Here is a 13,163-nt window from a genome sequence, read left to right as displayed (position 1 = left end):
TCAAATCACAGATTCAAATTGAATCGTGCCCTTATCAGATCTCAACTATCCAATTCTAATTGTATCAGAGCAAAGTTGCAAGGGTCTCATGTACATTCATGTTCATATGGAGATGTACTTGAAATTCTTAAAGGTTTCCAGCAGAGCATCAGTGCAAAACCGTATAGAACTGCACTGAGCATATCTATCATTAGCAAATCAATATCTTCTTATCACTTAGCCAGCAAACTTTTTCTTGAGTTCTTTTAAATGTTTCCTTTTTAAAGTACAGTAAATCTTGACTTTTTCTCAAAAAGTTTATTCCACAGTGCTTGAAGAGTATCCTTGCCAGGAGTCATTTGGTTGTGCATAATTTAGATAGTAATGCAGTCATGGAGTATATGCTTGGTTGCCTTCAAAGGTATCTTTTCTAACCAAGATGAGAAAAACAAGCTTGTTTACAAAGGTTACATATTTTTCAATCTATAAACCCTGCAGTTGCTATTTCCCTTGAACCATGCAGCGTTCAATAGCACAGTAAATTATGATAAAAAGTTGAAAGATAAATTTCAACCCTTGGGTTCCAGAACTGATTTATTATGTCCTAAGACTTTGATTTATTAAAAACATGCTGCTGATTAATATGTTCTACAAGAAATACAAAGAAATATTATAACCTAGATATTCACAATCCACACACATTTTCTTCATTCTCTATAATAATTTTATTTAAACTTGTTAAATGTCACCTAGGAGGGTCAATATTGTTAACTTTGGTTACTAATGGCTGTGGTTATAATAGTAACATTAAATGAACATCCTTGCAACTTTCTTGTAACTTGATTAGGACTGTTCCAATATGCAACTTTTAGATTTTCCATATTGGATTTCCCGCATAAATATAATTTTAGCTTCATCAAATGGTTGTTGATAAAGGAGTTAGACTGAAATAAAAGAGCAGATGAGATACTGGAGTAAAATTCAGCTTGAAAAACTGTTCAATGTGTCATTTTTTGGGTTTTGGGGGATTTTGCGGGGCAGTCTGTTACCAGAATTATTTCTAACTATCCAAGGAGGCCTTGACACACCAAAATAAATTGAAAGCTTTAATGTCATCACAGTTTCACTGACTCTCCAGTTTTAAATAAGACACTGGATATTGGAGCATGTTCATTTAAGTCTCTTATTCCTGCAAATTGTCTCCGAAAGCAAATTAATTCCACAGAAATTTAGTTAGTTAGCCTGGATGACTAAAGAAAAGCTAGCCTTGAAAGTTGGCAATAAAGAGTTTGTTGTTTCTTTTGTGAAAAGGGGAGGGATATCCTTTGTCTGAAAGGATATTGGGAACTGAAGAGGATCTACTATGTATAGATCCATTAAAATCTTTACAAGGACCTTTACAGCTATGTGGATTGCTGCAACTGTTATGATAAAAATTAAATGAGCAAAACTATAAAGGTTTTAAGAGTGACTACTACATGCCAGTTGGATGCCTTATTTGAGGGCTGAACAATGATGTTTTCTGTGCTATACCATACTTCAGTCCATGAAGAAAAACATATGATGGAACTATTTGGCTTGTATTTGAGAAAGAAAAGAGGATGGAATATAAGAATAACGGGGTTGAAAGCAACTGTGTTGTCCTGGAATTCCATAAAGGCCCACATTCTCATGGTTCTTGTTTACCCCATTGAGAATTCCAACATACTGTTTTCCCCCAAAAGTGTAGTTGATGTTTGTCATATATAACCCAGGATTAATCTATGCCTTACTATTTGATAAGCCTCTCATATCAAATACTTGTTCAATCACTGCAATCTCAAAAAGAGTCCTTTTATATAGATTACCAAAAACTGTTTATCTAGCACACATAAATGAAGAAAACATTACCCATGTTATGTGCACAGCAGTGTTCCCATATGTGCAAATTTCACAAGAGGAGTAGAAATATTGTTGATTGATTGTTCCGGGGGCAAGAGTGACAATTTTATGAGCGGGACTAACTCAAACTAACTTAAATAAATCATGCAGTATCCCAAAACTCTTTATCAGTCACTCCCACAATGATGTAAGGTAGTGTATAGCATCAGAATTGGACCTATCAGAGGAATCATTTTCTTTTCCATATAAGCCTCCCCAATGTTTATGTTTATTGTCCTACAGTTAGGGGTACCCATTTGATAGTGGTCCAGATGAGGAGGCTCTATACTGTGGCCTTCAGAGTGGAGAATAATGTCTCTTTGAGCATGGCGGTTTCCCATTATGAAATGCTTCTGCCAACAATCAAGACCTATTTATTTAATTGGGCATTCAACCCTATAAAAATGTTAGCATTGAGCATTAACTTTTTATTAGTCTGTATTATTGAACAATTTTATGTAAGCAGTTTTGGAATTTAGGATGAAAATGATACATAGTATCAGGGAAATATCATTAAGCTCAGGAACAGCCTGAGATTTGCCGAAGTATCCAATATGTTTCAAAAAGAACTTAAAGGAGCATGCGCACAAACGTACCCAGACGCTCCAAAATAAAGTAGTCTGCTGATAATTATAGGTATAGATTATCAAACGTCAAAATAGAAAAACAAACAAAAAGAAAAATTATATATTGGGAAGACAGTACATTGCCCTACATGAGCTTTCTATCATACTTAGGATCTTAGAGGAGGAGAGAAGCAGAATGGATGACAGACTGGCTGAAATGCCAGAGTAGGCTCACATCTATAAGCAGACAAGAAATACTTTCTTGCAGGTTTCATGGTTAACAATGTACTGTACATCTAACAATGTATATACCAATTCAGTGAACTCACAGACCAGTTGCTTGAATTGTACATACACTCCTACCATAAATGTCATGTTTTCATGATTCTCCTCCTTTTTCTTCAAAGTATTCACCTAGCTTATGCCTTACACTTGGTATGGTCCTTTGCCTTTCATAGATATATCCTATCCCACATGCCCCTTAGACAAAATATTTTACGATATTAAGATTATGACTTCAATGTCAGCTCAATAATTCTGAATTCATTCACTATGAACTTAGTGAAAGCTATATTATTTTTTTAAGACTATTTTTAAAGAAATTGCAGTTCATAAAACAGACAATACCGTAGCTCTGTTTCATTGTATAATAATTGGGCCAGAGATGTTCACCTCATTCTAGATATCTCCATGAATGACACGCTTGACTTCTCAGATAGATTACTCTGCTACATTTAATGGCAAAATCTGAACACACTGACCACAAGTAAGTGGGAGATTCAGCTTTAGCAGGCTGTCTAAGATTCTATTCACATTCTTAGTACTTCCTGAAGGTCAATAAGCTGAGTGGTTTACACCCATAAGGATGTAATGGAGCAAACAGAACTCTGTCCCTGAGCCCATTATTGTCTCTGTCTGACTGTCTGTATGCATGTATGTCTATCATCTATCATCATCTATCTGAATTCATGAGTAGGGTAACGGAGTATAGTAGGCTTCAATTCTATATATACTGTACTTATCTGGAACTAAGTTCCATTGCATTCCATCAACCTAAACATGTAAAACAATACATACATACACGCGCACGCGCACATACACACACAACCATATCTAATTTAAAGCTAGCCAATTTAAGATTGTTAGATCAATTTAAAAAATGAAAATCTACTACTTGAGTACATCCTTCTTTATTTAAAAAAAGAAGCAAAAGGAAGCTATTATTATAGCTCAGTGCCAGAAATAAAATGTTTACTATTCTTGATCATGAGTATTTGCCTTGAGAATGTGACATCCCTTAGGAACCTAGGTAAAATTATATAATCCATTATTTGAGGATGCAGTTGCTGAATCATAGAGACTTTTGATACATGGACTTATTTTAAAGTTTTTACCTGTAGAACAGGGTAGGTGGGAAAGTCAATACCACTTGAGAAATCTCTGAAATTTGAAAAGTCTTCATTTTTGGAGGAGGGAAGGAGGGAGATCATTTTCAGCAGAGAGCAAATAATTCTGATGCTGTATATTTACAGATGATAATGAATGTGCCAATGCCACACAACTTTGTGGAGAAAAAGCAAACTGTACAAACACCATGGGAAGTTACTTCTGCACGTGTAAAGCTGGATACAAGTCTAGTAATGGGAACACAAGCTTTGTAACCAACGATGGTACTTCTTGTAGAGGTAAGAACCCAATACATTTCCTGGTTATTTACTGATATTTTGTTCTTTATCCGCTATGTCTCTTCCTACTTTTTCTTTTTTACATAGCTACTGTATTTATTCTGTTCTGTCCTGTTTTAATAGATAAATTGTAACTAAAATAAATATATATTTTTAAAAAAATACTCTAGCATTGTCAGACTAACTGAAATCAATATAATATTTTAGCTTTATATAATCTTGTATATATCACTTTGGAATAATTTAATACATAATGGTTTACATGTAACAACTTCATATTATTTAATATTTAACATTGTACATGACCTTGGAGGAAGTTATTTATTTTGCATTAGGGGCAGGAATATGGTATTTTTCTTCTACTTTCTTCTACTTTTCCAGACCAGGAAATAATAAATCAGTTTATTCTTTGGGCAAGTATAAAATCCCTGTGTTGATATTATCTTGTTCAAGTTACATCTCTTTACTTTACAATCCTGAAAAAGTATTTCCCCAAGTGAAATAAATTCCTATGCACTGTTATATACTTTTACTATGTAAGTTCCACTGTATTCACTGAAGCATGGGGATTAAAAACTTTCATTGCCTAAATATTCATGTTGATATTGCCTAGGCCAATTATACTTTCCCTCTTTCCTCCCATCTCTCTATATATGTAGAACTTTGGTTTATTCAAATTTTTGAACACCTGTGTAGTTCAGTGTGCTGAACATCTAATTTATCCTGTTACCTTAGGAAGGAGTTAACATTTCCAATTTCTCAGAAGTTTTGTTAAATGAGGCCATGCTTATGAAAGCTGGACTTTTATGAAACCCAAATTTCATAAATGTAACTAAACATAAGCACTAACCCATGTAATGGTTTCCATGTTTTCTTCAATGGAATACAGTATTATCCAAAATATTCTAAGATGCTACATGGCATATTCTTACAGACTTGCATACTAATTTATCTTTTTAGAACTGTAACTCACATTTTTCAGAACTTAAGTGTTGGAATGTTCTCAGGTTCTAGAGCAAGAATGTATTCTCTGAGGCCCCCTTTGACTCCCAACACTGAGAGATCTTCAAATTTATTTATTTATTGAATATATATCCCACTGCAATAACATGATTCTTGGCAGTTCACAATATATGCAAAGAACATAGATATGATGTTCCTCTTACATATACTGAATTCATCTGAGTTCAGACACACATTCTTTTCCACTGTTAACCATGTAAAACAGAGGTGATAAACTTTATATCAAAATGTGTTATTTTTATTTGTTGTTTATTTATTTAATTGATATACTGCCACATCTTATCAATTCCCAATAGTTTACAGCAATTAAAAATATAGCAAGAGTAAAATGTCCTCAGTAAAGTACAGTATAAAATAATTTAGCATAATAACACCAGCACAGATCTCAGTTCACTCTCAAACACTGTCTGAAGCAATTCAATTTCCTAACTTATGGAAAGCTGCTACAAATGAGGCCAATTTTGTTCCCTGGGAGAAATTTTTCCAAATCACTACAGCCATCACTGAAAAATAGTACTTCTTGGCCTCAATTCCCCTCCCACACCCAATGGGACACCACAAGTTGTTTAATGCTGATATATTAATATTAATATCAAATCACATTTAAATATATTTAATATTAATTAATATTAATATCCAATAAAACTAGATTTAGTAAATGTTCTGGGAAGGTGAGTTTTCTCTACTGTAATGGAGCTTTAAGTATCAACAGATTAAAGTATACATGAACTAGTAAGTGATTGAAATTACACCAAATTCAATAGATCAATTAGAACTGCATTTCCTAAGGTAATCATAGGTAATCTTAGAGTTATTGAATCAATTCTGGAATAATGCAACCAATTTTTCCCAGGGAGTATAATGTCTTTCACTAGTTCTACCAAAAGTGTATACGGAACAATGAAGTAATTGTGGTGTGTGTGTATGTGTATATTTTAATTGCTAATAAATGTTCAAATCCAGGTGTATTATTTCAATAGCCTCACTTGCACTGTCCTCCAGCAATAAATACTTGACTTGCATTTTGAGTTTCTTAAAATCATAAATGATACCTTGAAAAATACTTATAAATGATTTACATTCATAATTAACCTCTATCTTTTGCACTGATAATTTTGAGCTATGGTGAATTATTCATGACAGACTCTGCACAGTGTTTATTATGTTTTAGGGAAAGTGCTGCTAATATTAATGCATGCATTAATTTTTAATATTCTATTTATAACTGCCTTTTTAAACCTGATTGATTTGCAATATATTATTTTGTCAATCACATCAAAAAGCACTGTAGCCTAGTTTAGGTCTGTCCCTGGAGAAGCAGCTATATAATTTTACTGGATGCATTTAGGGCCCAGCCTCCTATTCAACTAATATGAAGAAAAAACAGTTTTGATAATGAGATTGGTCCCTAGCTGATCCATGCAACCATGATGAAAATGGATGCACTTGCAGTTGGTAATTGTGTAAATTTATATCTGCCTGTGTATGTTTAGTAACTTGATTTTTTAACATAAGAGTACCATACATATTCTACTAAAGCCGTTCGTGTTTAAAGTTTTGAACTCTGCAGTGGTTACTCTATATGGAAGCTATTGTTTTATCAATAGATGAAGTAAAAGGCCAATGATGCCCATAGATGAAGTAAAAGATTAATGTTACCCATTCTGTGTAGCATAGGAAGTGGGCTAACTTTGCACTTTATGTTGTATCCAGCATCATGGAAGAGATTACATATGGGAAAAACCACTTAATAGAATTCAGTGTTATTGTCCCAAATAGTATATGAAGACAAGCAGTATAAGAAATCCTAACTGGCACTGCAAAGGAAAGTAGAGTCAAAACTTTATACAAATAAAGTTTTGGACTTGAAATAAGGAGATCTAGGTTTAGGCCCCAGCTCTATACAGAAGTCATCAAACAACCTTTAGGCCTCTCAATCTTTCCTAGGCCAGAGTTGCTGTAACAGGGATGGATCCATGTAAGCTGCCCTGAATGTTCAAACAACAATGGCATAAAAAAACCTAATAAATTATTTTGACCCAGTGATTATGACCCAGTGACAAATCTGTACTTTAGTAAAGAGTAGAGGAAATCATTGGAAGGTAATTAGGAAGTTTAAGGCTTTAAATAGATGCAGAAGTTCATAGCCATGCCATCTTAACAACATCAATTGTCTTTATCCAAGATGTCACAGCATTTATTGTAACCCCAGATAATCCTTAGATGATAATCAAGAATCATGTTCCAATTTTCAAAATGCTATGAGTTTAATATATTTAATAAACATCAATCAGCAGCAATTCACCAAGAAGGTAGAATAGCTATATAGGTAATAGAAAACACTTTATATCTTCCAGCATTAATATCATCTCAGTGATTAGCCAAAAGTAGGTGAAAATGTGTATACTAAGGTCCACAATTCCTTTCAAAAAGGAAAAATATGCCATATAAATCCCCAGTTATCAAAATGCATTGTCGATTCTTATGGATTTCCATATTAATTTATCTGTTTAGAATTAAGCCTCACATTTTTCAGAACTTCTCAATGTTGGAATGTTCTCAGCTTCTAAAGCAAAAATGTACCATCTGAGGCCTCAGACCTTTATGTTGCTGTCAAAGGCTTTAGGCACAGCACTGAGAAATCCTTGAAAGTTGTTACCAAATTTAACTAGTTATTGAAGTTATATCTCACTTCAATCTCATGACTCTTTGCAATTTAAAAAAAAAGGAAGGAAAAAAATGTGTCCATAGTATGATAAAAACAAAGCTAAACTAAATCATAAATTCATCAATCATGTAGCAATAAAAAAGGAAGTTGGCACAATAGGTCAGAGCTGTGAAATATGTGGCCTGCAGACCATCTGCAGACCATAACACTGATGGAGTTTTTAAAGGTTAATAAAAGAACTCCAAGCAGCTAACAGCAATCTTGCAGAGTAGAAGTGTGAACCAAAAAAGGAACTTGCACATTAAGCTTAATTACATTCAGAAATAAATTCAGTCTTCACACTGTAGTTAGATGAAGAAAAATAGAGATAGCTTACTTTTATTCAGTAGATCTGGATACAGATAGATTCATAGTAGAAAGCACCTGTTCATCACTGGTTCTTTGTAGACACTTTTTATCTAGAATAGAAAGTCTGTGTGCAAGCGAGATGGTAGGGGGAGGAGCTGCAAGCAGCAGCGCCACCTGCTTGCATGTCTGCCCACGAGGGAATGGAGATTGTTAATCCTCAAGCCCAAGAAGGAGGAGGAAGTGGAAATCAGGTGACCCATGTGACATCCCACAAGCACAATAGAGATATGTCTACTAGAGAAAACCCCTTTACTATGCTTGTGAGACAATGCTGAGTTGACCTCCGATAATTCCAACAAACACTCCTGACCCAAACCAGATTAAAATGCAGTTGGGGAATATTTAACAAAATAAAATAAAAAATACAATAAAACATATTATAATTATAGTGACCATGTGTCCTTTATTATAAAGGACAGCCCTTTACTTCAGAAAGCTGTCCTTTAGATTTATTTATTTTTAAAAAACTCACTTTTGTCCTTTATTTTGGCCATTTAACTTTTACCATACAAATGATACCACTTAATGCACTTCCCTCCAAAAGAGGTTGAATTAATTTCTCTCCTTCCTTTGAAAGAGGCTGAATTTCCCTCCTCCCTCCAAAACAGGTTAAATATATTTTTCTCCTTCCTTCAAAAGAGGCTTAATATCCCTCTTCTTTCCAAAACAGGTTGAATTCATTTCCTTCCTTCCTCCAAAAAAGTTGAATTTCCCTCTTCCCTCCAAAAAAGACTGAATTAATATCTGTTGAGTTTCAGGCTGCACAAGGTGCATGATTGTTGTTCACTTTACAAAAAGTTCATTTTTTAAATTAGTAATAATTTTAAAGTTTAAGTTCAGAATAAATCTAGAGAAGAAGGAAAGAATGGGGGGGAATGAAAGAGAGGGGGCAACAGGGCAGCGACTAGGGTCTGTGTCACCTGGGGCAAACATGGATTCTGCACCAATTTTGGAGCCCCCCTAGCATTCATTTTGGGCCCCCACCAGCGCGGCACCTGGGGCACATGCCCCGCTTGCCCCCCCTCGTTGCGGCCCTGGGGGGCAATCTAAATGTTCTTTGTATATGCTTTTGATAAAATAGTTTTTGGCAAAAGATGAAAAGCTTCTAGCAAAGAATATTAAATTAATTTTGAATCTTCTTGTAGTGAAGTGGTGGCTCAGTGGTTAAGACGCCAGGCTTGTTGACCAGAAGGTTGCAGGTTGGGTGGTTTGAGACCCAAGTGCTGCATAGCAGAGTGAGCTCCCGCACTCACCCCAGCTCTTGCCAACCTAGCAATTCGAAAGCATGCAAATGCAAGTGGATAAATAGATACCATTTCGGCGAGAAGGTAACAGTGTTTTTGTGATTGTCATGCTGGCCACATGATGTGGAAGTGTCCTTGGACAACGCTGGCTCTTTGGCCATGGAAACAGGGATGAGCACCGCCCCCTAGTGTGTCATTATGCATGACTAAATGGTAATCTTTACCTTTTTACTTTGTAGTGGTATGTTTTGTAATGGTTTTGAATCTACTCAATACTCAAACATAAAACTCAATATGCTTTTTTTAATCTATAACTAGTTCCTATCTGACTTGTATGCATTTATGTAATAAACTAATGTACATAAATATAGAAAACAGATTGTCAAATTTGTAATAACAATATTTTTTTCTTTTTTCTTTATTAGTTATATCTAGTTCCCATCTGATGTGTTTCATGTGTTGATGTATTAATAAACAAAGAAATAGATAAACATGTGTGGTTTTCTAAGTCAGTATGCAGGTCACAGGAATGCTTATATATAGTTTAGTGGCCCCTATTTCTGTTTGACACCACTGCAGTAGATGACCATCACTGGAATGCTGTCTGGAAAACCTGCTTTTGAGAGTCTTCTGAAGGTCATCAAGCACAGGGGATAGCCTGATGTATCTTTTCATGCCACAATAGTAGATTACATAATACAGGTAGACCTCGGTTACTGATTGCACTGTTTAGTGACCATTTGAACTTACAATGACACTGAAAAGGTAACTTTATGACCAGTCCTCACATTTATGACTGTCATAGTGTCCCCGCAGTCACATGATCGACATTCAGGCACTTCACCACTGGCAGATGTTTGCAACCAATGCACTTGTCCCATGGTCATATGATTGCCATTTGACTTCTAACCAGCAGAGTCAATGGAGAAGTCAGCGGTAAAATCACAAGTTGCAGTCACATGATGTCTCAATTAATGACCCATGGTGACTCACTTAACCACTGAAAGGGAAGTGACGTAAATCCATCACAGACACATGATGTTTTGCTTAGTGACCACATCATTTAGTGATAGAGTTGCTGGACCTAATTGTGGTTGCTAAGTGAGGACTATCTGTAATGCATTTAATGTAATCAGATCCTCCAGATGTTATTTGAATCAAATAAATGAAATCAGACTTACATTCAATAATAGCCTCATGTACTATGTTTGGAAATGTTTGTAAACCACCACTACCCACAACATGCCATAAAAATTCTACAATCCATTTCTACAATATTTTCCTCTTTATAAGAGTGTTTCAGCAGGTCAGTGTTATTGTTATTGTAAAAGTAGATAATCAACTGAAATATTATCTTGCTTATAGCAGGATTTGAATCCAAAATTTGGTTCACTGTGGTTTACATGAATCCAGTGGACATTACTTCTTTTCTTGTATGTAAAGAAGAAACTAGACCCAGTTTGCATTTCATAAGGTTATACATTTATCTATTTACTTACTTCCTTTTTATACAGCTACGCATCACATGGATTCCGGGCATGGTGCATTAAAACCAAAAAAGTCATCAGATTAATGATATCACACAATGAGACACAATGATACATTAAAAGCATAACATCATTAATTAAATTACTCCAACATAAAAGCAAAACTATAGGCAAACCAATGGTGGAGTTTAACCAAAGGCCTTTAGTACAGCTCTATTTTAGCTGCTTTTCTAAAGGACAGGATTGATGTTCCACATTGTCATGTGGATTTGTAATTTCAACCAATATAGTAGAAGTTTTAGATTCAGGTATAATAAATTAAACATGTGCTCATTATTGTTCTTTGCTCATGGGATTTATAGAAAATCTGTTGTAGGTCTACGTTTCAAACTTCACCCTTGAGCTCATAATAACCCGATTGAATTAGCATGTGTTAGACACTGAATGTTTTCCCTGGATGTCTTAGATAAAATGAACATGCAGGCAGAGAATCCAATCACAGTACAGGCCTCCTTCAAATCGACAATGATTCTGTTGAATGCCTGCTTGGGGCCTCTGTGTAAACAGGAGGTTCTTTTTCTTTCCCAGAAATTTGGAACCTGGAAAATCAAGGTTGCCCATTTCATTGAAATATTCCCATACATATATCTGAACTCCACACAAATATTCAACTTCCATTCCCCAATGTGTGCTCATTCACTATGGCTATGAAAACAGATTTACTATTTAACACACAGGAAGAAAGTGTCACAAACATATTGGGAGCCTATTTCTTTAAAAGAATAGCTGAATCCAAGCTTTTATAATTAATCACTAAGCTGTTATCTCAAGATTTTCTCCCCTGTCTTATTTTCCCTGTCACATTTCCACTCCTTATTATTCTTGCTTACATTTTCTTTTCCTTGCACAATCCACTTCCTGGTTCACCTTTTGTCGGTAAATGCAGAGCTCAAACTATGAAAGAAACAGTGGCCCTGTGTGCAACTTTCCTGTTTGTGATGAGCTGCTCACCTACGTCTTTCAGTATCTGCTGTACCTAAATAGATTCTGGATCTTCTGGCCCTTATTAGATCCTCCTGATGTAAAAGGACATTCCATTCTATTACAGCTTTGCATATCTTTGTGTTTATCCTTTGGTCCTAATTTGCTATTTAGTCCTAATTCCGTGGCTTCACTCTTACAGATGGATACTATTTATCTGCATATCTTCCACTGTGGTCATCACTGTCAGTTTATTTTCTCTCATTTTTAGTATATAGATTGTGGGATCTTTCTTTTCCCTCCCTCATTATTCCCTTGACCAAAAGTAATACAGGAAGGTTCTAAGGCACGGCTATAGCAATGTAGGTAGAAACAGCCAAATCTTAATGATGATTCTTAAATGTCACCAAAAATAAGACAGGACTAGAAATTAGAAGAATGTCTGATAGAACTGGTAGCTAACACCTGAATAAGCTTAGGAATCTGAAAGAATTGCACCACAAATTGTGTTCACAGTGAATCGGGTAGTGTGCTCACACTGGATCTTGCAGTATCAAATGAAATCCGTTGATGTTCATTGTTCCCAAATCAAAAAGTTGTTCCTCTTACACAAGTCTGATAAGTAAGAAATTCTCATGTTGGAGGCCATCTTCCCTCTTCCTCTCTATTTCCCTTTTGCTATTTTAAAGTACCCCATGCCTTCACAGTGACTTAGGGCTCTCCTTATAGAAATACTTTTGGGAATGCCAACGGGTCTTACATTACATTGTGTGGAAACCTCTCCATTATTGTTATCTAATTTTTCTTCCTAGCATTTTGCCCTGCTTAGTTGCAGGGTCGGTTTGTTTGCCCGGTGCTTTTCCTTGTTGGCATCACAAAACTATCAATACATGATGCAAAAAGGGGCTTGTTTTTCAGCTGGATAGAAGTAGGATAGGAAGACTATTGACACTTGTAATGGTTGCCTAACACTCTTGAACTCTGGTTTGGAGAAGGCTCCTGAAAATACTGTGGACAGCCAAGAAAACAAATCAATGGATCATCGAACAAATCAACCCAGAGTTCTCACTCAAGGCACAAATGACCAGGCTCAAATTATCCTACTTTGTACACATTACATGAAGATCTAGCTCTCTGCAGAAGGCTCTAATCCTGGGAAAAGTGAAAGGAAAGAGAAAGTAGAAGAGAATAACCAATAGCAA

The 13,163-nt window shown here is 35.4% G+C and overlaps 1 protein-coding gene across 1 annotated transcript in view; it reads left to right on the top strand.

Moving 5' to 3' along the window:
• The window catches only part of ADGRL4 (adhesion G protein-coupled receptor L4), a 103,284-nt gene that overhangs the window by 43,853 nt on the left and 46,268 nt on the right, over positions 1-13,163 (top strand). Inside the window, exon 3 of the mRNA XM_063298171.1 lies at positions 3,998-4,150. Coding sequence (XP_063154241.1) covers positions 3,998-4,150 — 153 coding nt within the window. The remainder of the gene's footprint in view (positions 1-3,997; positions 4,151-13,163) is intronic.

Source organism: Candoia aspera, chromosome 3, assembly GCF_035149785.1.
Source record: "Candoia aspera isolate rCanAsp1 chromosome 3, rCanAsp1.hap2, whole genome shotgun sequence".
Taxonomy (NCBI): Eukaryota; Metazoa; Chordata; class Lepidosauria; order Squamata; family Boidae; genus Candoia; species Candoia aspera.
The sequence above is the reverse complement of the archived record's forward strand: the minus strand, read 5'-3'. Positions and strand labels throughout refer to the sequence as shown.